Source organism: Solea solea, chromosome 17 (assembly GCF_958295425.1).
Source record: "Solea solea chromosome 17, fSolSol10.1, whole genome shotgun sequence".
Taxonomy (NCBI): Eukaryota; Metazoa; Chordata; class Actinopteri; order Pleuronectiformes; family Soleidae; genus Solea; species Solea solea.
In genome coordinates this window covers 13030501-13055151 of record NC_081150.1, presented here as the reverse complement: position 1 = coordinate 13055151, position 24651 = coordinate 13030501, and the positions used below count along the sequence as shown (strand labels likewise).

The window sequence follows — 24651 nt, the reverse complement described above, 5'->3', positions numbered from 1 at the left end:
ACATTGCAAATGGATCTTGAAGTGAGGGACAAAGGTGTTGCTTACAAAAAAAATAATGCAGTTTCACAATACTGTTGAGGATGTTAACATGATGCAGACACAATCAACTGATGACACAAACAACTAACAAATCAAGAACATTTTTCTTCAAATGAGAAAATTTCCTGAAAAAAGGGGTTGAATCTATACAGTGATTTAATTGGTCAGACAAGCCATATATGATTGTTTAAAACACAGACCATTATAAAATTTGTAACCATAAATCTGCCTGTTTCCCACACTATTATAACAGCAACGTCTTTTAAAAAAAAGTTGCGTTAACGTGAGTACTTTATGAATTAAAAAATATATAATACATATCAATTAGTCTAATTTAAATTGAGTAGGACTGGGACTCGGTTTTAAACAAATAACATCTGGCTAACTTGCTACCAAATGTTCAGTACCGTACAATACAACATATAACCAATTCATTTGAACATGAACAGGTGATTCATTTACAACGTCCATTTATCTTGCTAAATGTGACATTTACCGTATCTTCATGTATTGTACGTTTAGCCTTTTTAATCCCATGTAGATCATACGAAAGTGACAACGTATTTTAAATACGGGGGGGCTCCCTGGATTTCAGTGGAAGAGGAAACAGTGCGCAGGCGGAACCAATGTGTGGAGGGCGGCAGTAAGGAGGGAAATTTAAAAAGTCCGGACTGCCCGGAGGTGACAGACAACATAGTTGCTCGATAAAGACTTAGCAACATAAAAGTCAACAGAGAAGTTTAAAAGCATCAGGAAAACATTACGCACACAGAGATGATTGGTTCTAAACGAGTATGACCGTCTTAGTCACAAAATGGAGACTCGTCACGACCAGGTGACATTTACTCGTCAGCCGTTAGCTGCGATTGCGGCTAACATGATAGCTATTGTATTGTTTACTTTGGTCAAGTTGTTGCTGTATTATATTTGTGCTACGTTTGTTTAGCTTTGGTCACGACTGTATCTAAAGGGAGGACGTTAATTATTGATTACATATAGAGGAGATGGCACTACTTTGATTGTTATTATTATTGTTTACGTAACATTTGTGGTTTTGCTGCAAATGTGGTGTACTGGGAGCAGTATTATGCTGATTAAAGCAATGGGTAAAGTAAACAATAATGGTTTACTTTAAAGTAATGGTAACCAATCAAAATGACTCAAATATGATTTGACAATGGGTCATGTCTGACTTTAATGATGATCATTTATTGAAATGTGCTGACCTTTCTGGCTTTTATTATCACAAATTCACGAATTTGTTGTTAATCTCTTTTCTATGCTCTTCAAGATTTTTATGTATTGTACTTCTATTTGTAGAGTTTAGACTCACCCTCCAAAAACAGTTATATTGGGAGCTATTACCAGCCTCCAGACAGGATAATACCCATACCAAGGCAGCTGGATTTCTCAGCAAATTCTTCCACCAGCTTGGACCCACATACCGGCAGTCGCCAGGTGTCTCAGACCAGACCTAATGTTGACAGCAAAGGTATGGCACAGATAGTATATCCAGCGTTTTTTGTTCCTTTGTCTGTCTTAATGATCTACTATGCTTTCTCGATCTTGTCTCCTCCTCCCTAGCTGTGGTTGATGCTCTGAAGAACCTCCAGGAGAAAATAAGGCAGTTGGAGCTGGAAAGGAAACAGGCAGAGAAGAATCATCTGCAGTTTTCGCGTGATGCACTGAGGCGGCAAAGGGGTGAAACGTCTTACACGATACCCAGTCAACAGGCAGCCAGCGTGCTTGAGACAGATAATTCTGGCAGGAATGGTGAGTGATGAAGGGTGCAAAGGGAAACATCTCTCAAGGAATGAATACTTATTTTTGAAAGATATTTTCTAAATGGCTGTGGCTGTGCTTTTGTGGTTGCAGAGGTGGACTCAAAGCTGCAGTCTGCAGAGGCTCGCTGTAAGATTCTTGAGAAGCAGCTAGACTATATGAGGATAATGGTTGAAAATGCCACTAAGGAGGGTAATACTCACATCGAGAGTCAGGTACTTTAAAAGCTATAAATCTATTCTTAACAGTAACTCTGTCATAAGCAGGATCATTTTCAAAGAATTGTCTGATTAATATGTTTCAAATCTTGAATTCACAAAAGGGCATTTAGTAATTTCAATTTCCTAACCTTTTTTCATCATCTGTTTCTCATGTACTGTTATCAGCTAATGTTATGTTACTAAACTATCATATTATCTATTTTTAAGCCCTCACTGCAGAACCAGAAGCCGAGCAGCTCAAAGTCCTTAACTCAGCAGGATAAGCTGGAGAAACTTGAATCAGAGTGTCTCAAATTGAACAGGACCCAAACTGCAGCAGCGGTAACTTATGGTTTACAATTTGATATGCTTAAACATGTCCTGATAACTTGAATGATACCAGAAATATTCCCGTGTCACTTTGCTTACAGAGGAAGCTTGCCATTCTGGAGCAAAAACTTCTACAAGAAGAGCATGAGCGTAAACGGGTAGAGGAGAAAGCTGATGAGGTAAGTCGCTCACAGCACGACAAGAATCACTGTTTTTGATCAATGAATGCAGAAAATAAGCTGTCTTGAAATGCACTTTTATTTTAGTGTTATATTGTTTTTACATCATAATCTATTTTTCTTTCTATTAAATTAACTCTTGTGTTAATAAAAGTTGCACAAAAGTCACTGTGAGCCCACATAAAAGTAAAAATGTCAATAGAGAATTGTGAGGGACTGTTCTTGGGATAAACCTTTATTTCTATGACTACAGCTGCAGAGGGAGCTGAACATCAACCTTCGAATGTCTATGGCAACTAATGAAGAGATAACGCCAAAGAAGAAGACAAAAACCACCACCAAGGTGCCTTTCTTACCATTAAAGCTCATAACTTCCTGTATTTGGGTAATCTGACAAATATTTGTTTTAAAAATAGTAGTGACAGCAGTTTTCTTTTCCTTCAGAAAACCAAACAGATTGAGCTGGCTTCACCATGTGAGCCAAGACGCAAAAAAATGCCATTTGTAGCAGGAACGGTAAGTTCTAATGCTCTGTACAGACTCTAAAAAATAATGCATTTCCAACAATTTATATTTATTAACTATAGTATAATAGTAACTTACCTTTTTCTGATCGATTTTGATTGATACCCATTTTTGACAGTCACTTAGCCCAAGCCACTCAGTCCACGCCAATGTACAGAGTATCCTTCACATGATGAAGCACCACCAGCCCCAGCTTTGTGAGCGAGTGAGCGCTCTGCACGGGTCTGGCTGTGCAGCCAGGAAAAACCTACATAAGGATTTCACTCCATCTTCCACTGGTCTCAAGAAGAATGACAGCCTATCTGGGCAAGAAGCTCAGTCCCTGAACTCACTGTCTGACCTGCTGTTGGCTCTGCAGGACGAGCTAGGACAGATGAGCTTGTGAGTAAGCCGTCTTTTATCGTCTAGTTGTACGATTGTTAGTTTTACATTTAATCATCTGCATTTCTTTCTTTTGTCAGTGAGCATCAGGAGTTAGTGCATCAGATTGATTCAACTCACCAACCGGAAGAGAAGCAGGACCTGCAGAGGGAACTGGAGAGGCTGGTGACCAGGATGGAAGAGAAGGGAGTCCATATCACCAAGCTCCGCAAACACCAGCACACAGTAAGTGACCACCACTTGGTGCAAACGAGAGGTTTGGACTGTAAAATGGTGCGCTTTGTTGTGGGAAATTTGTGAAATGTTGTTGACACTTAATTGTGTCAGTAGGTGTTAAGAGTTGTATAAGCTTCTTCTGCTTCTATACAGGTCCATAAACTGACTCAGAGTCAGCCGTGCGCTGAGGAACCCACGGCCAAGAAGTTGAGTGGTATCAGACCACCTGCTCCTTCTCCTGTTAAGGATAAACAGAAGGGAAAGAAACGTGGGACCACTCAAAACAACCTGCAGCTTCTTCGGGAGACCCAGAAATTCAGAAAAAGCCTCAAACAAGATGACCTCTTCTGGGAAACATGAGCTTCTCTGCGAGACCGTTTGTACATGCAGGCTTTGATCTACAGCTGGATGAACCACAAGACTCTGCTTGGTTCCTTTCCCTTTGTTTTCCTCTCTTTACAAATGATTTATTTTAGACAAAAAGAGGGAATTAGGTGTTTGACACAGGATGTGATAATGTTGTGATAATCAAACCTGGATTTATGAGAAATTCACACACAGAGGAAGACTGTGTCGTTTGTGAATCGTAACTTCAAACAGTATAATGTGATTTGTGTTTAAGTCTATCTAATCTCAAATGATGAAGATGTAATAACCCGAATACTTTTAAAGTTTTTAATAAAGCTTATGCTCTTCCAACACAACAGTTTTTTTCCAATTCTACACTTCATAATGAGAGCCACTAGGTGGCAGTGCTCAACCTGTCCATTTTATAGGGGTGAGGGATCTTACCTGGCACTATTTACAGTTGCATAAACAAAAATCAAATATAAGAAATACTGCATGTAACATCAGACTCCGCCTATCTTCCATTATCCACATTAGAAAGAGCCAAGTGCCCTGAACTGTGCAACAGCAGCTGGCTGGACAGCTGAGTAAATGTAGCTCTAACCTCAGGACAAAGGGATGTGGCTCTCATGGCTGTGCAGAGGTGGGAGGGACTGCGACTTTGCCATTTCACAATCAAAACAGGCGCTCTTCTCTCAAATTGAAAGACTGCCTATGTCAATTGTAGGCCGGTCAGATGACAGGACACATTTCTGGTGTGGCGGAGTCTTGCAGATTTGCCTATGGAATGAATAGAATACAATAGAATACAATAAAACAATAACCACTAAGTGAAGCTGCCTTATAACATTCCTGTGTTGTCGCCGCATTGTCATATTTCGTCAGTACACGAGACACATTTCCTGACCTCAAATCTTGTGGCTATCCCTTAATGCTTTGTCCAAAGTACTGGGGTCATGTGAGAGAGAAAACAGCAGATTTGTTATTGTTCCTCTGTCCATTCAGCTCATTCTCCAGCCAACTCTGCTCGGTCCTGGTATTCTTGGCATGACCCAGAGGTCACCGGGTGGTTAGATGGACTGAGCTGGAGTATGAAAGAGAGAGTAAACCTATTGAAAATGTTCTCTCTGCAACTTTATCACATTAGAAGCATGCAATCAGGTTAGCCGAGGCGAGTCAAGACCCCTCCTTGCCCAAACATACAACACCTTCGGCCCCTCCCATTCCCATCCACTTTCCTGACTGTGCAAGTCTGATACCTTGTGACTGCACACCCTCCCTTTGTATGGTACTGAATAGGAGTGGTGTGTGTGCAGAGAGCAGAGTGTGTGTGTGTGTGTGTGTAGGTGGAATGAATTGATGTGAAAATGGGAGTTTTAACTCTCACTGACCAGTTTCATTTACAATAGTTACAGAGAATAATATATAAGTGGTTGACACCACCTCCCATCTTAAATATCACAGTATTGTGTGAAAACCAGTCAAGAACTGGTTAAACAAAAGGTTTTTTCGACATTATCATGTATGTAAATGTCTGAAAAAGCTTTGACTATAAAGAATACCGTAAATGACTTTTGGGCAAACTGTATAAGTGTCAGCCAAATGGGGGCAGTAGTGTCACCATAAAACCCAGTAGTGTATTTGTATGAAAGAAGCTCTTCACTGTGTCAATTCTAGCTCAGTCTCCACCAACAGTAGAAAGTTGCTGACCACATTAACTCACACATAATTGTTATTGGTACTAGGGCCAGTGATTTACAGCAAATGCACAAACTTTTCAATGAGTGGATTAGACTAACCCAGTCCAAAAAGCATCAAAAATATGTTCAGAAATACAGTTTGTGCTACTCAAAAGATGTTGTGATGAATCTGGGCGATACATACATGTCTAGATACAGTAAGACGCTAGTATGACTGACTGTTAATTCCCCAAAGAGAGCCTGCTGACCCTGCATTAGCTACACACAGGGCAAGACAAAGCAAAGCCTGAATTTGATGCCTTCTGTTGTCCAGGCAACTGGCCTTTCACAATTGTAACCATAGTGATGGAGTCTTACACAGGGACCTTGCTGCTGCTGCTGCTTGTCCCACTTGTGATTTGTCATGTAAATGACCACGACATGAGAACACAAAGTTGACAGTGCTGTAAAATAAGGAGGTAAACACAGCGATTTAACAATATTTAAACTTTATTGATTCAACATTGTGAAACTAAAAGCAACACTAGAAAACATGGCAAAAAAATAAAAAGGTTTTTAGAAAAAGGAAACAACAAAAACAGTTCTGGAGGCATTGTGGCACCTGCATGAGTCTACATGTTAATGTGTGTTTAAGTGGGGTTAGAGCAAAGCCAAAATAATCGTACCTACACAACTGATGGCCTGTTACTGGTAAAAAAAAGAAAAGAAAAAAAAAAGCATATGGCACTACAGAACAATAAAGCCACAAGATAAGACGGGATTCAAAAAAGCTTTTTCGTCTCGAACTGAACACTGCAAGGCTGTAAACAGACAGAAGAGCCCTCCATGATTGAAAACTGGACTTTGAATTTAAACGAGGAGAGAGCAAGCCGTTTACTGCAACAATTGAAAATTACAATCAAAGCGGAGTTCAAGTTATCATGTGACAAGTTTGTGTAATCAAGCAAATGCAAAGAACACTCGAGGTCTGTAGCTGTGAATACATTACTGAGGCTATATTTTATTACGACAGGCTAGTGACAAGAAGTTCAAGGTACAACAGGGCCAGATCTAGATGGAAACCTAAGCCAAACACTGGCTGGTTTAATCTATTCAAGAATACCCCTTAAGGTCTTTTGGTCAAAATTTAAGTACAATACATTTTCGTTTTTGAAACTACAGTGACCTAATAGTTGCCAAGACAGTCCGTCACTAGCAAATGCTCTATGGATTTGATCGTGAAGTTAAGGCTGGGTGTGACAAGACAGATAATTGTGGAGAATTCAACACAGAAAACCACTTTGCAGGGGTCTGAAAGTGCGGAGTCCTATTGATATTTACTAGGTGTGGGCATATATCATTTAACAATCTATATTGTAAATGGATCAACTGAATAAGGCACTTTTCCTGAAGAGGTGCAGGGGCTGAGAGACTGCAGAGAGGCATCACAATGAACATCTATTGGCAATACATGGACAACAGTTGTGTTCTGAAACGCCACAATGTCGACATGTGATGCTGTGCTGTTAAGGAATGCAGCTACCATGGGGGAAAGCAAAGGGGACAGCAGTCTAATACACGACATACCACCCAATGGCTGTGTATAAAACTCAAAATAGGTCTCAAAGTTTGGGGTGAAGGGCCTCCTCATGCAGAGAATGAAACAAAATGGGTGCAGCTAAGGCAAAGTCGCCTCATCACCATGATTGGGTCTTTGGGCTTTAGCCTAATGTCACCGGGTGACTGTAGGTTAAAAGGCGTGTCAGTGGTGAGCAGCAGAAAATATGTCATCCTAAATTATGCAAGCCAAAACAAAAAGAAAGAGGGGGGGGGGGGGGGGGGGGTTATGGGTAAGGAAAACCTGAACATCTGCACTTGTAATCGTGTGTGGTCATACAAAACGAGTTGATTATTCATTCAGCATCTAGTTAATATTCAAGAGTATTTATACAAGCATCAGATTCTTGGGTTGTTTTTTTTTTTTTTTGGTTGAACCAGGAAAACATTTACAAAGACAAAGTAACAAAACAAAGCTCGTCAGCGCAATGCTCAAATGCTCCATGCCAAAACTGAGGACTTTGGCTTAATGCACACCATTTCAAGGCATTCTTTCAACTAGCATATGGGCTAATCATAAATAGTCAAGTGGTTGTTTCTTTTTTCATTAAGTGTGAATAAACCCTTGAGATCATATGCATTTTAAAGGGAGGGGGAATCACAACTCCAAGCATTTAGCATGCAATAGTGAAATAAAAGGCATTTAAACTAAACATTCTCGACACTGACAAGCTGCTACAAGCAAAAAGTCCTGATAAACGCTCCTTCATTTGGCCTTTCGTTAAGGTGAAACATAGGAGATAAACAAAAATAGGACATGGCTATGTACAGGAGAGACAAAGTGACAACAACAAAAAAATCACAGTTAACAGCAAGCTAATTAGAGAAGTTGACATGTGCCTGACCACTGCAATCCTGCACTCCATCCAAATCTTCACACATCCACGCCGAAAGTCAGAAATTAAGGTGCCAGTCCAACACTTTCACCACAGAGTTCTCTCCAGTACTTTTTAAATCAAGCCCAGTAAGTAAAAAGGTGTGCTCCAAGATTTGTAGCAGTTAATCAGACTGAAATTTCCTGCCAGCTCATTGTTCATGTTTGTTTGTTTTTTAATTTAATGCAATTTACAACCTAGTCCTGAAACATAAATAGTCAGACGGGAGGATATTTGGAAGTGGAATCAAGAGCTACAAAACAGAGAGTACCTTAAATGATCTACTCATACAAGGTCAACGCCAGTCAGAAGACCACAGTCTTCTACTTGTATGGAAAAAAACTTCAATAATGGTTGATCAAGGCCCTCAAGTGACAACTATCTACTGTATTCTTCAACAATAAAAGGCTCTTCAGTCCAGCTGGGACACTACAGATCTCAATGTTGACCAATATCAGCGCCGCGATACAAACACATCGATGGTGGGAGAACACTTTCATTTCACTCTTTTAGTCTTACTGGACATTAAAGGCACTTCACTGCTATCACTGTCCACGTCCAGAACGGTGCACAACATTTTCCTCTGTCTCCCCATTCTCCATTTTATACATCATCATAAACAAATTAATTATTTATATTTCTGAAATATTCTACAATCGCTCTCTTTTTTTTCCCCACTCTTTTCGACGACTCCACGGACAACTCCACTCCACATTAGCAATCCGCGTGGGTATGATTTCGATGTCAGCAAAAATATTAGAAATAACATTGGGCTCGATTAATGGTTGGGAAATTAACTTAATACATCTTTTATTGCATTGAGCTGCTCCACTAGCAGTTGGCTTTCGAACAAATTTGAACAACCTGTATTGGGTGAGAGATTTTCCCCAGGAAATTCACGCCTAAATGCCAAGGGAGACACCCAGCAAAACTGCCGTTTTTCCAGTCTGACATTGAACACTTGGGTGTTGCTCGTATTTCTTCATAAGCGACCCCACCTCCTTTATGTAATTTTTGAATACATATACACAATACGGCTGCACGGGGGGGGGGGAGGGGCCTGCCTACAATTCAACAGGCTGCAAGCAATACTGACTCATCACCATCGTCACATTTAAAAATAGCTGTGAACTCAAACAGTGTTTCCAAAATTAAGATTTGGGAAGATGCTGTACATCCTCCCAAAACTTCACAGGATGACTAACAGCATGGCGGAGGTGGGAGTAGCTACCACGTGATGTAATCCATATGCCCGAGGCTTAAATACCATATCACGAGAGATCTGTTTAGTTGCACGAGTTGGTGTTATGCGAATTATCATACATACATACATACAGGCATGCGTGGAAGCCTTAATGCAGCGCTAATGCGGGCCAAAAACCACAAGTGGCACACACATCACACAGTCAGGAGAGCCAGCTTGGAAACACTGTTTGAGTTCATTGTGGTGAGTGTGTGATGAGCGTGTGCTGACTGGGGAGTCTTCTCTGGAAGGTTCTAGCTGGTGGGGACGGGGTCCAGTGATGTTGAGCCAACAGAGCTGCTGCTTCAAAGGGTGTGGTAGTTGCGATCCTTGGATTTGCAGAACTTGTAGAGGAAGAAGATGACAGCTTGCAGGCCCAGCACCAGCACTATTCCACCGATGAAGCTCGCAGCATCAAAGGTCGAGTTCTTCTGAGAGGCAGGAGTGGGTGAGACTGGCGTAATTGTGGTAGTTGATGCTGTAATACAAGACAGAAAAAGAAGAATATAGAAAAGACATTCTTGTTTACATGAAGTACACTATAAGGCTGACTGAAAACTGCTCTATGCCACTCTCAGACTTACTTGTATTAGGTGTGGAGCTGTTACCAGTTGGAGCGGGGATAATGGTGGTTCCATTCTCTATTGTAGGGTCAGAGTAAGATAAAATGCATTATGAGCCACAAGATCTAATTGCCGAGTGATTCAGTGACCGTGACGCAAGAAGAAATGCAGTTTAATGACACAGACAAGGAAGTTGGTGAGAAAAACAATGGTGGAACAAATTGGTGTGGAATTTGCGAAGTGTTCTCTCCGAATCATAATAACCACATGCCTTCAAGCTCATGGAATCCTTTAATTGATGTTGACACATGTTTGACACTCTACACATGAGTCTCGCAGCTTTACATTAGGAGAGCTACTTTTACTGTTGTCTGTACTCTACACATTGTTGCATGCACTGCAGTAATTGAGTGGAGACTGTGGTGGGCGGACTGATCCAAAAATACCACACATAAGTTTCGTTTTTTTATGAGGGGGGATTCAACTTTCTCATCCTTTCTTCTACACGGCTGCCATTTTCAAGAGCAGAACAGTCTTGACAAGACAATGTTCTGAAAGTGTGAATGCGCATAAGCACTATCCACTGCTGTCGTGTCATGAGCACTTAAAACATGACCATATATGCATTATATGCCAAGTGTGCAGCTGACTGCCGACACCAATCTGCCACATGAAATGATGTTTTATAATTGCAAATAAAAAGACTGTGGTCTTCGCAACAATGTGGCAACACAACCAATTTGTTTGAAGCATTTAAAAAGTCACGATAAAGGGAAAGGAGGAGCGAAGCGTTTCAGACCAGACTTCATCGTTGAAACGTAGCCTATTGATGACGCACGTACGGAATCACATTTGTCACACGGCACACTTGTTCTCGCCTACATGAATGTACCGTTTCAATTTGCAAAGGCCCATCCCAATGGCGAGCCTTCATCACTTGCAGTAATTACTATTATATATACTGTATATGAAGATGCAATTGCTGAATGTAAACACATTGAATGAGTGTCGATGGAAAAGGAGACCACTTAAAGAATGACTAAAATGACTAACAACCATGTGAAACCGGGGTGACACAGAAGGGAGTGGCAGATGTTTTGAGACACGGTTACCTGTTGTGGGCGGAGTGCTGCTGCCGTTAGAGGCAGTCGTGACAGCAGGGGTAGAGGGGGAAGCAGTTGTAAGAGTTGTAGGTGGAGAAACTGTTGGGTCTTCAATAGACAGACAGGAAGCCAACACCAGAACAGGTTAACACAGGGAAAGCATGAGACAGCACCCAAATAATTAGGTTATATACACACACACACACACACGGATCACACAAGACAAAACCCTCATTATTTCACATGAGCAGGTTAAATTATGGTTGAAAATATTTTGGACACAAAAAAAAGACCATTAACAAACACCTTAGTTCATGGATGTGCACAGAACTCAAGCATCTGCCATTTTATCCTATGACCAGGTAAGGGCACATTTGTGTCAGATTGTTCTATTATTTTTTTTATTATTATTATTTCACGGTTTAATATTTTTATGAGGCCCACTGCATCAATTCTCAATTGAATTAAAGTGGAAATTTCTGCCAGACTACAGTACTTTTTTTTAGTAGTAGTAGAAACATCTCATGAGTTTGTGGCTATTTAAATAAATAAATAAATAAATAAATAAATAAATAAATAAGACTTTTTTTTTCCTTCAATAAATGACTTTTCTGTGCACTCCACTGCCTTAGTTAGACCACAGCTGGGCACAAACAGCATCAGCAGAAAACATAAAAACCTGGGGGAAAAAGCATCTGGAATCTGCTGACTCTCTTTGAGCCTAGAAAACAATTATGTTAATAGAAATTGTTAATTTGTCGACTTAACAACCAAAACAAACATCGCCATAGAGTTTGACTTACCTGAGCAGACAATTTTGGTGCAGTTCTCCTCTTGTGCCAGAGTTGCGTTCTGACAGACTAATGCTGAAACAGACAAACGTTGTGCACCTCGTTATTTTACAGCAGATTTCAGCGTTGGCATGAACAACAACACATTTTCTTCATTAACCCTGACCTGCCCAGCCTCCAAATAGGTCACATTTGGTTCTCACTCAAGTGTCACAACACCCTCATTTTAGAGATCACACAGAAAAAAAAGCCGAACAGAAGTACACTCTCCCAAAACACAACAGTCTTTTTAGTATTTTGCATAATTAGTGCCTGCAGCTGCAAGGCATTCTAGTGAGAACCCTAGGGTTCTCACTAGAATGCCTTGCGCTGCAAGGCATCTCTTGTAATCGTGCGCGTTTATTCTGCTTTTTATTCTCGCGCCCTCCCGTTATTTCGGCACGCTACTCCTCCTGCATCTTTGAGAAACCCCCAACACAAGTTATATCAAAATGTGCGCCTTGACCGGGAATGGTGTGCTATGACTTTTCTAAGATTTTCATATAACCATTGGGATAATATTTACAAAAAACTGAACAAAAATTAACATTGAAGTGGATGGGAGACCGAAAAAAACCAAGCCCGCTTTGGAGCATCACAGTGTCGTCATACTTTAACGTAGAAACGTGGTTGGAAGTTTAAACGGGTCACAAGACTTGGGACTTTTCTGACCTAAGTCGACATTTTGATACATGTTACGGTTTTTGAACTATCGCAGTTTAAGTTTTGTACTTTTTTTCAAAGCTTTCTGATTTTATAATGGGTGTGTGTGTGGTCGTTAGGTGTGAGCTAGAGTGACACACTCTAGCAAGATCCAGCAAAATAATCAGAAAAACTTCTAAACAAACTCTTCTCCTGCCCACAATTTCCAACCTACAGAGACAATTTTTACATCAAAATGTTGCCATGGTTGTCGTCTAACCCTGTGTGTGTTTGTCATGTTCATATGACTTGTAGTTTTTCTTAAAATCACCTCAAAGCACAGAGAACTCTGGTCACAGTCTCAATTCACTCCCATGTTAAAATGTCTGCTTTGGAGTTGTGGAAAATCAAGATGAGGGTGATTTTAAAACTGTGATTTCTCTGTCAATTCACGCCCGTTTGTCACAAATTTTGAGATGGGAGCTGCTGAAAGCCTCCTGGCGCTCACAAACCAAAAATTTTATCTCTATCATCAACCGTTCTTGAGATATGACAACTTTAAAACATGCTGTTTTCTCTGTGAGAATGGGAAACAGAGGGGATTGTGAATCTCTCTCTCTCCCTCTCTCCTGTCACTCCAGCAGTTTGCCCCGCCCCCTCCTCTGCCGGCCCTGATTACACACACCTGCTGACAATTAAGCCATGTGGACTATAAAAACTCCCTGTTCCCCCGTTCCAGTGCGTTTTCGTCCATGCCTGATCACCATAGCGCCTCGTCACAGCCCCAGAATCCTCAAGTTTTTGATCCTCTTGGTGAGCGATGCTTTATTTTGTAAGTTTTCTTATCATAGCCTGTTAGCTGATACCTTAGTTAAGATTTATAGCTTTTGTTTTCCTCCTTGGGAGAGATTTTTTGTTTGTTAATTTTCACAGCCTTTTAGGAACTCCAATCACTGGGCTTGTGACTTACCTTTTATTAGTTAGATCCAATCATTTAGATTGCGTTTTGTTTTTTATCTCATTCTTAGTTGGTTAAGGATCGCCAATCATTAGGATTGTGCTTTTGAGTTAGCTTTTGTTTTGAAGTGTTTAGAGCCGTGTTTTCCTCCGTTTGGAGAGTTTTCTGTTTAAGTTTTACATGATAACCTTAGTCCGAGTATGTTTCCTCTTCGGAGTGATTTTTTTGTTCCACGTTTATAGTTCCACAACGTTTCTCTTGTAGAGCGTTGCGCTCGCAATTTGTTATAGGTTTTCATAGCCACGCTTTTGTTTTTCCTCAGTAAAGAGGACCTGCCTTGAGAATTGTTTACGAGTGCCAATAAAGACAATTAAAAAGCCTCTGCGTCTGAGTCCTCTCTGATCCGTCTTGTTATCTCCTCTAAAACTTGGTGTTTTTAAAGGGTGAGTCCACCAAAATACCACTCTGTCTAAATGCTTTTAAAGGTTCAATCCACATTTTTAGATTTTATAACGCAGGTGTTCGGAAGGGGGAGGGGGCATCAGGGAGTGGGAGGGGTTTATGAGTTATTCTCTTTCAAAGGGTGTACCACTCAATCCTTTACCAGCACAAGTCCTGCACGCGAAGACACATACCGCAAGAACTGCAGGCACACTCGAAATTTCGGCACGGAATTGCGGAAATCTAGTTATTTATGTGAACACAGGTCTAACGATTGAACCTCGTTTTGTACACTTTGAAAGGCTTAAATCTGCACAAAGTAAGCAATCTGTTACAAGTACAAATGCTGGAGTCAAATAAACAAAATAACATCAGAACACGCCATGTAGCATACAAGGAAAATGCTCAGGTCAATCACAGTCTGCTGTGTCATAGTCTGATCATCTACTGTACTGGTGTATTATATTTTATTGTATTTTCTAAGTGATAATTAACCTCAACAGGAAGGAACTATGCCCAGCAACGGAGTGCTGCTGCATTTCCCAAAAAGAAGTCAGGATACCTGCATGACTGCCGTGAAAATGGAACAAACGTCACAGTGACAAACTCATGATTCATCAGACTGTCAGCAACTTGTGACTATACGTCCTTTCCACACCCAGTAATAAAATATTTACTGCTGTTGAGCACAAACTCCTTCATAGATTTTACTGTAATCTTTGAAACATTGCCCAGATTCTTAAAAGGAAATAGTTTAGCTTACATTAAAAAATTGGGGGTTTTGGGGGTGGGTACAGGTAAAGTTTGGAATTCCAGATGTGTGTGAGGCATTGAAGCTCAATAAGTTATTTCAGTTTTAACAGCTGACCAATTTATAAATCAGTAGAAGAATCTACCTTTTCTGATATATTAGTTGTTCTAATCATTTGTTAATCAAAAATCAAAACAACACGTCTCATTTTTTTTTTTTTAGGTCATAAAACTTAATATCATAAACAGCACAGAAGTGAAAAATACATCTCCAATAAAATTTTAATGATGGTGACCGGGAGAACTGATGATCTTTATGTATCTTTATGTTGACTCAGTGTGGTGCAACTGGGGTTATACACATTATATCTATATATCTATCTATATGTACACAGACACATATATACAAACACACCTGTGTCTGTTGTATGATAACCACACACCAAATGACACCCACCAGATGGTTTCCCATAAATTATATTATTGAGTGTAATTATAATTGCACTCACAAAAATGTACACAGTAATGTCAGCAGCAAGCATTGTTGGAGATACATCCCTGTCGTCTACAAATATGGACAAAAATGACTCACTGACGAGTGTGAAAATTTTCCACACGTCAATGGTGTTCTAATTTGTGGTCCTTCAATCAGACTATGCATCTTTGTGCAGAGGCCTTGGGCACAAACGGATACAGCGGTGGGTGAAATGATGTGGTTATGACTGTGTGTATATACACACACACACACATATATGTATATATATGTTATATTATATATATATATATATATATATATATATATACACACACACACACACATATATACATATACATATATACATATATACACACACACACATATATATATATATATATATATATATATATATATATATATATATATATATATATATACACATATATATATATACACACACATATATACATACATATACATATACATATATACATACATATACATACACACACATATATATAAATATAAATATATATGCACACACACACACATATATACGGGGAACCAGTGAGAAGAGAGGTTTCTTCACTCTGCACTGGGTCATAGGTCTGTTATCTTGCAGGCAGCTGTGAAAGGTGGGACTGACTCTCACCCTCTTCTAACCTGGTGACATCATCACCACGAGGCACAGTATGTCCACAGCTTCAAGCCAGAGTTGTGAGCAAAAGCCTTCAGGGCTCATCTTACCCCAGAAAAGAAAAAAACGACTGACTGTGAGAGGCTGCAGTAGTTGCATGTACACGTGTCATGTTTGAGCATTTAAACACTGGGCTCTGACGCCACAAGTTTGTTTACACATATTCCCTAAACTGAAGATAAATCTGGTAATGACAATGTAGTACGTATCTGGAGGCTGGCCAGAGCCGAGCATTCCGGTTTTTGCAGGGTTCCTGTCAAATAGGTGATCCCTTTTGGAGCTTGTGTAAGGCTTTAGCTGTGTGTACGTGAAAAATGAATGTATAAGGGGGAAAGATAGGTATCCTGTGTGGTAAGCCAGTGTGAGTTGTTCGTTCTAATGAGTAATGGCACTAAGAGTGTTAAGGAAACCATGGTAGAGGAGACAAATTTTCCAAAAACATACTGATAAAAAGGGCCAAAGCTCAGTCAACCTAAAGTACTTCAAATAACTTCTGATCAAATGTACTGCAAAATAAAATGCTTTTTCTGTCAGCAGGTCGGGGATTGTGAGCACGAACTGTAACAGCAAACTCGGTCAACATACTCCCTGAGGAGATGAATGGTCTTAACAAATATGTCTGAAGATGTAAATAACTATTGTCTTGTCTATCCTGTTCAACCACTTAATAAAAGGTTCACCATTGGGCCATGCAACATTCAAAGACAAAAGGAGGAGGGTGTGTGTGGTCACCAAACCTCAATACAGCCTGTTCTGAAGGGTATCAAAGCCTTTCAGTGGAGAAGTTGCTTAACAGGTACGATGACAGGTACAATAACTACGCTATTGTTGCTAAAGAAGCAAACCGACGTATGGACATACATGATCTTGACGACAAACTAAAGGTGTGATGAGGATTCTAGAGAACTCTCATTTTGAACTGCACACAGGGCATAAAGTTATGAGAACAGCAAGGCACATGAAATCGGAATCTTTCCCATCTGCACACTTTTCCTTTCCTTCCTTCTGTTGCCCTATGTGAGGACATTGCAGGCTTCCTGCCACACATCCCCTCACTTCCTCTGCTGTTCATCTTCTTCACAATCGCACGAGACCCGTGTGTGCGCGTGTGTGTGTTTGTGAAGGGAGCCTCAAAAACAAATGTAGACAGTGAGGATCAAGTTTTGTGTATTCAAGAGTGCTTTCAAGCTAACAATCACACAGGTTTATCATCACTCCTTGTTATTATTACTGAGTAAACTTAAGCGACAAACCTCAGATTGAACATTTGTGAACTTGTGTAACAGACTTGGATTTCATTACCTGACAAGGATATTAGCATGAAAACAACCTGCTCTTCTCCTGACCTACTTTACAACACACACACACACACACACACACACACACACACACACACACACACACACACACACACACACACACACACACACACACACACACACACACACACACACACACACACACACACACACACACACACACACACACACACACACACACACACACACACACACACACACACACACACACACACACACACACACACACACACACACACACACACACACACACACACACACAGATTACGGGTTATCAAGCAGTGAATGGAAAGCTATTGACTCAGGAAACAGTCTTGTTACGGAAACTCCTTTCACTGAATGATGGATTTCTCTGATCACTAACAGCAGGTTTCAAATTAAGATGAAAAACACCACTGCAGCAGTGATTTTCCATATATTTCCTCTATAATGTCAGAGAGATTTCTCATATTCAAGGACCCCATGTCAAGACAAATATTTCCATTAAAGAGCAGTAATGCAGAGACGTAGACAAAGGCAGGAAAAAGAACAAACGGACGTAAGTGAGACTAAAATATCTAAAACACAGTACCAACACAATTAGCATTATTTGAATTTATTAGCTAAAAATAATTTATTAATCTAAGAAACAATACTGAGTGTATGCAGTCTCATTAATAATTTAACCCAGTTTAAGCCCCTCACCCTCGGGAGACTTCCAGTTCCAGTAATTTACTCCAAAACAGATCAACAGAACAGGGTGTTGCAGAGTGTTGCCAGACTACCACCAGCCTTTTTAGGAAATTTAGATGACATCATCTAAATGTCAGCGTCCGCAGCCATACATTCTCCTCATACCCATGAATTATGTCGCCAATCACCTCAGCTGTCTGAACAATTTAGGACACACAAAGACCAACCAGTGTCTCTCTCACTGCCATATGTTTTAAGACAAATACTCACATGTTGTGCAGTTGACCCACAGACAGTCACCATCAGCTGCGCATTGTTCACATGATTCCAATTTGGAGCATGCATCTGCAAAGAAGTCATATGTATATATATTAGATTTTCCTTTGTGTAGGAGGAGCACATCCTGGATTCACTAGATGAGACGCATGTAAACAAAATTAAAATTAATAGCATGGTCATGTTCAACACTTTTAAAAAACAAACACTGACAATCTCCCAGATAAGGTTTATCCTATCATTACAGTTGTATTAATGCAATTTAATTGTTAATGTAATGAGCATGCTTTGTAGGGCCGTGATATAAATCTGTAACGATATATATCGTGATACAACTTTGATACAAAATTGTGTGAAAGTTTTTTTGTTTATTGTTTTAATAAAATGACCATTTACTGATCTCTGTAACTTTGACCCAAGAGGGAAAAATCTGTGTTTAATCATCTGTTATTTATCCTGATAATTACCAATATCGACTGATTTGAAAACGTCTGCTTTATATGTTATATATTATCTAGCTTTAGATTCACATTCAATTGTATGTTTAAGTCTTCCTACATGTGGTGGGAAGTGAAACTGAAACTTTTACAACTGTTCCTGTGAAACTGTAAGGTTATATCCCACAAAAACATTGTTAAAACTATTTTATCACAGAACACAGCAGGGAATGACCCACTGATTTATTTTAAAATGAGAATGAGGGGGTTTTAGACGTGTGTGTGTGTGTGAGAGAGAGAGAGAGTAGGCTGTTACATAACAAGCCGGTCCAGTCTTTTGCTTCTTGACTAACTGGATCAAACAGTCTTATAATTCTACGTTACCAAATATAAAAACACACACACACGCACTAGCTCATACTGCAGTTTCACGGGTTACTTTGACAGCTAGCGGGTAACGCGTTAGCAGGTTCGTACTAGTTAAGTAGGAGTTGGGACCACACGAACATATCAATTTCAAGAAAAATGTGAGTGACAAGTATTAAACAAACAAGTGAAGCGTCTAATGAGTCCCGGTTGTGGCCAAACTGAAAATACACACGACAGCACCAGGATACATCAGCTCAGTCGAGGATGTCATGCCCGAGCGAAGGAGGGACACGGCCGGCTGTAGCTAGCCACTAGCTCGGCGCAGAGAGGTCGCAAACTTACCTGGGGCTGCTGCTGCGCCAATAAGAGCCACAATTGCGGCGAAAAACACCACCTTCGCGTTCATGACTGCGGCCCAATTATTGCTCCGTGTTCAAGAGGTGGAAAAGAGGTGCTATTCTGCTGAGAGACAGATCGAGACTGAGACTTCAGAGATTTCACACGGCTTCAACAACACCGTCCTGCGTCTCCAGTTCCTGGTGCTGGTGCTGCTGCTCGTTAGCTCTCCTCCACTTCCTACTTGACAGGTCATGTGGCACTTTTTAGTGGGAGGGGTGAGAAACGTGGAGAGGACGTGAACTGCCCACGTCAAAAGGCCACAAACTCACTCTCACTCTCTCTCTCTCTCTCTCTCTCTCTCACACACACACACACACACGTAGCTATTCTTCTTAGGACACTGCATTGACTTCCGTTCATTTACCATAACAAAGCCCTATCCTTAACCTAGCCCTAACAACAATTCAAATCTTAGTCCTAAACTAGTCCTGTTCTCAGAAATAGGGGTTTGCCTCATTAGGACCAGGTTTTGGTCTCCACGTCGACTAAAGGTCCTGACAAAAGTCAGTGTTTATGCCAGAAAAGGTAGGTAAAAGTAGGTATAACACAATGCCTCGATAATCAGAATCACATTTATTGACAAGCAGGTATCGACATACAAGGAATTTTCTTAAGTGGACATCACAGGTCTCAAACTCACGGGCCACATGCGGCCCACTCCTTAATGTCAAACTATAATGGAACTGGCCCACGACCTCCTCCATACACCTGCAACTATATTATTGACAGATTATAATAAAGTGTTTGCTATTGTCATCAACAGTGAGCAATAGTCACATGTCTCATTTTTATTTGTGAGATTTACCCCCAACCACTAGGGGGTTGTATTTTATTTTATATGACACCGACTCTGGGTAATGCCGGGTTATTTGAGGTCACCAGTCATTTTACTCAGGTGTTGCCGATTGAAAGGGACAAACAGTTTTCTACTGTGCTCGGTTTTATGACCAGAGTGGACATTCATTGGCCCCCAGGTCATTTTGAGTTTGAGACCGTTGGTGTACTTAAATAAATAAGAAGAATCTTAATACAACCATAGACAACAAGTGTCTCACTAGATTTTGGAGCACGCTGCAAGCTTCTGGTGGTTGACCAACACAATTCAGACATTTTATAAACCTCAGCAAAGACTCCTGATCAACATTTTAAACCTAGATGATGTTTACATTTGTTATTCGAGCTTTACATCGTTTACACTGGATTAACATCACATATTCAACCATTATTGACTCTGCTTCAAAAAGGAAACAGAATTGAAGTTGAGTTTGTATGATATATTGAAGAGAATCATTAAAATAATGTATCATTTTATCAAAAAACTTTTATTAAACATAATCATTTTTGTTTCTGGGCAAAGTGAAACAAAAATGTGACATTAGTTTCACATGAGTTATTAAAAGCAGGTCCAAACAGCTTATATCTTAAATCCCCCGTGTTGGCAAATCACCTCTAGTATAATATTTTCACTTTACCATGCTTTCTGCAGGTGTCTTACGTTATATGAAAGTTCTGCTTACTTTATGACATCAAAAACAAAAATGCACCAGTTATGACTGATTTGTTTTTACAGCTGTAATACTCCACAGTCTGTAATCTTACATTCATACTTAGGTCTTTCATTGCAAGTGGGTATCTCCTCCACTCTCTTTAGGACATCAACACCCTCAACCACTTGTCTGGAAAGGAAAAATAAGACATAAGAAACTAGCAATAACGTAGGACACAGACACAGGATTATACAGCGTTGACATTATTATGTGTTACACAAACCCAAAGGCGACGTATGTCCTGTCCATCCAAACAGTTGGCTGCAGGGTGATGTAAAACTGTGATCCGTTGCTGTGCGGACCCTTATTGGCCATTCCTAACATGCCCCGCTTTGAATGGGATACAGCAAAACTTTCATCTGTAAGAAGAAAGGATAGAAATAAAGGTCAAATTACAGAAAGTACAAATGAATCCACACATCTTGACATGCGCAGTGTGTTTTTGTGGAGCATTTAGATTGTTATTTATATGCTTTTACCTTCGAATGTCGGCCCATAGATTGATTCGCCTCCATCACCTTTGCTGTCTGGGGAAGTATCTAAGAAATTGAGACTACTTTTTACTGTCTTTTTACAACATCACTGTGTCACAAAGTTCCTCAGTCTCAATCAAGTGGTGATTTAGGTGTTTTTATTATATTATAGATTATATAAGATATATACAAGATATGGAAGTCAGAAAGGAAAAAAATTAACATTTAAATGAATCATAACATCAACACAATCTGCACGATACTCATAAATATACAGTGCTTAACAAATAATACATATAATTATAATTACACATAATTATTTCTTTATTAAGATGTCAAATGATAGTTATTAACTTGCATCCCTGAACAGAAAAATGTGTTTTCCTGGTCGAATATGATGCTTGATTAATTTCTGACTTCTCAGAGAAGAAGCCCAGTGAGGCAGCTCAAATTTAGGCATAAAAAGGTGATTTCAGTTTGTTATTTTTAGTTTTTCAACAAGTTTTTGAATGATTTCTAAAATATTTATGTTTTCTCATTTTTATGACAGGTGGTCTAATAACTTTGTTAAGCACTGTATATATACATATTATACAGAATATGAAAATCTCCATCTCCATGAGCGGCGTGTATTGTCTGTCCCACTTGGAGATCCAAATAAATCTGGTGATATAAAAATTGGGTGGGCTATATTTCCACGTTACCTGTATTTGTGTACACTGATACTAACTACAGTAGCAATAATGTTGTAACAGGTCTGATGTGGACGTATACATTACCTCCACCTTGCACCCAGCCATTAGGCACAACCCGATGAAACACAGAGCCCTTGTAGCAGAGTGGGAGGTTGTTCTGTGTCAGTCCTTTCTCCCCTGTGCACAGATCCTCAAAGTTTCTTGCGGTCTTTGGACAAATATCTGAGAACAACTGAGGAGGAGGAGAAGGAGGAGGAGGAGGAAAGAAAATAAATGTGTCTAGTAAACACCAGTCTAAAAGCCTGGTTTTAAAAAGTTACAGTGATTACCTCAAACAACAACCTGCCCGCTGCTGCTCCTGCGATCTCAATGTCCATGTAGACAAACTGATGCTAAAATGAAAGATTTGTTTTTTATTCAATAATAACTGACTAGATCCTTTATGTAAGAGTCAATGGTAACACTTTACATTTCAGTACAGTAAGAACATGGTAATAGTATAGTAATAGGGAGGAAATACTATAGTAATACCATCTTATTTCTAATGCAATTTCCAGCTTCAGTATAGTAATAGAAAGGAGATAATATTCCAGTAATAATGTTATTTCCATAAGCAATATCCAGCTTATAGCCTGATAATTATAATCACTGTAGACTACCATCAGTGTGATACCTTCACACAAATATATTTGTGAATTAAAACGTTAAAAATCACTGCATTATAAACGGTCCTAAAAATATTTTTTATTGTATTATCAAGCTATTTGTTGGTGATTATTACAAAAATTGGATGACGTTACTATAATATTACAAATACGAGTGTGAGCAAGTAATACAAAAAGTATTATTTGCTATTACCACCTTATTGTTACTGTGTTGTAATGTGTAAAAGAAAATGAAAATTAACTGTGTGACTGTGGTGTTGACTTGCCCTCGTTTTCTGGAGGTGCTTTTTGTAGTTGTCCTCAGCGAGGGCCTGGTAGAAATCCTGTGGCTGGTTGACGGCAAAATCCCAGTTCCTCTTTGCCCAGCTGGCGAAATGCTTGTCGTCACCGATGAGAAGGCCGTTCAGGAAGCACATCAGGCAGCTGGAGTACTGCCACACTTCACCCTGCAGCTTCTTTTATCACAAAGTTGGAACAAAACATTCAGCCTCTCAGAATAACCATAATGTCACACTATACAGCGGTGTCTCATTGTGTAGGTGGGTTCGGCTCGATGGTGAGGCGTTACAATTCAGAGCAAGGTCATTTCAGATGATTTCTCATGAAGCCATTTGATATGGAGTGGCTCAGTGTGATAAAGTGCATTTGCTCATGTATCACCTTTGAGGTTATTCAATTGTTATCTTTTAACACATGAATTAATGGTTATTTTAGTGTCAATGTCAACTTTATTTATAGAGACTTTTTTTCTGCACACGCACAACAAATACAAGGCAAATACAGGTAAAATCAAATCAAATAGCAAGCTAGAAAATAAATATAGTGAAATATAAAAATAAGTTGTCCAGCTCATCCTGAGTTGAATGCCAAGGAGAAGAGGGGCGTTTTCAGGAGGGATTTAAATGTTTCTAGGGTCTGGGCAGCTACTGAAAAGGCCTCTGGTTTTACACCTGGTTCTAGGAACATCCAAGAGCAACTGGTGTGAGGATCTTGTAACTCTGGCAGGAGTCACATAAAAAGCCCATTTAAAACCTTGAAAACAAGCAATAAAATCTTAAAGATTGATACAAAACTTATTATATGTTCATAAAGTTGTTGTTTTTTACTCTAAGCAAACACAACACAGTGTTTTGTTTAATGTTTAAAATTCAATGTATCCTTCATTTTGATGAATATTAGAAAATGACAATAAAATGTGTATTAGATTTATGTGCCTCTTACATTTATTTATATATTTTAAGTTATATATATAAAGTACTATAATATTGCAATGTATTGCATTACTATCCTAGAGGAACAGAACACACCTCTTTGCATCAAGTTGAGTGCCACTTCTATTTTATATGAATATTTATTTTATTTATTATAATTGTAGAGCCTTTTTATATTATATTGAATATAACTAAACATCTTACCCTTTTCTTGTTGTGCAGATAAGTGTCCCACTCCAATTCGAGGAGAGGTTGAAACTTTGGGTCCAGAAAGGCATTTGGAAACTCCTGCTTTAGTCCCTGTTTTGTGAAATGAAAAAATACATTCAGTAATAAATAATAATAATTTAAAAAAAACAAAACATAAAATATGAGAAACTGGAGACAACAAACGTTTACCTCGGCGATGTATTTGGCAACATGGAAGTTGGTGTCTTTGATTAAACCGACAATTTCTATATCAAGTTTTGGTCGCATGGCTGAGAGAAAAACAGCGCCGAAGGTGAATTAGTTCTTCTTCTTCTTTGTTGTTTTCGGCAGTTATTGTCTCCTTATTCTTTCCTCTTTGGGACGTCTTCAGCCTGTAAATAAAAGCCCCATATCCATGGCAACACAAATTTGATTGCGCATTAATATGACGTTGACGTCGACGAAAGTTAAAAGTAGTTCTTGGCTGCAGTAACCAAGTAATGCATGGAGGCGGATGGATATA

At 39.5% G+C, this 24651-nt stretch overlaps 3 protein-coding genes across 5 annotated transcripts; 1 reads left to right on the top strand and 2 right to left on the bottom strand.

The window, feature by feature from the left end:
• The first annotated feature begins 686 nt into the window (after positions 1-686).
• cep57l1 (centrosomal protein 57, like 1) lies at positions 687-4374 on the top strand. The gene is made up of 11 exons (XM_058612926.1): positions 687-874; positions 1360-1531; positions 1624-1812; positions 1915-2036; positions 2250-2363; positions 2453-2530; positions 2784-2873; positions 2975-3046; positions 3174-3436; positions 3517-3661; positions 3806-4374. The coding sequence occupies exons 1-11, from the start codon at positions 854-856 to the stop codon at positions 4010-4012; spliced, it is 1473 nt and encodes a 490-aa protein (XP_058468909.1). The 5' UTR covers positions 687-853; the 3' UTR covers positions 4013-4374.
• Positions 4375-6171: 1797 nt separating this feature from the next.
• Positions 6172-19549, bottom strand: cd164 (CD164 molecule, sialomucin). Of its 2 annotated transcripts, XM_058613466.1 has the most exons (6): positions 19292-19546; positions 18138-18212; positions 11884-11946; positions 11090-11188; positions 9999-10055; positions 6172-9892 (listed from the first exon to the last, which is right to left on the bottom strand). In XM_058613466.1, the coding sequence occupies exons 1-6, from the start codon at positions 19353-19355 to the stop codon at positions 9720-9722; spliced, it is 531 nt and encodes a 176-aa protein (XP_058469449.1). In that variant the 5' UTR covers positions 19356-19546; the 3' UTR covers positions 6172-9719. The 2 variants fall into 2 exon arrangements, with proteins under 2 accessions (XP_058469449.1, XP_058469450.1); XM_058613467.1 differs by lacking the exon at positions 11090-11188 and having other exon boundaries at positions 19292-19549.
• Positions 19550-19906: 357 nt separating this feature from the next.
• ppil6 (peptidylprolyl isomerase (cyclophilin)-like 6) lies at positions 19907-24558 on the bottom strand. 2 transcript variants are annotated; one of them, XM_058613121.1, is made up of 8 exons: positions 24339-24558; positions 24144-24239; positions 22995-23183; positions 22393-22455; positions 22148-22295; positions 21375-21422; positions 21119-21254; positions 19907-21024 (listed from the first exon to the last, which is right to left on the bottom strand). In XM_058613121.1, exons 1-8 carry the CDS (start codon positions 24414-24416, stop codon positions 20913-20915), a joined length of 870 nt encoding a protein of 289 aa, XP_058469104.1. In that variant the 5' UTR covers positions 24417-24558; the 3' UTR covers positions 19907-20912. The 2 variants fall into 2 exon arrangements, with proteins under 2 accessions (XP_058469104.1, XP_058469103.1); XM_058613120.1 differs by having other exon boundaries at positions 21375-21434; positions 24339-24554.
• Between the last annotated feature and the right edge of the window lie 93 nt (positions 24559-24651).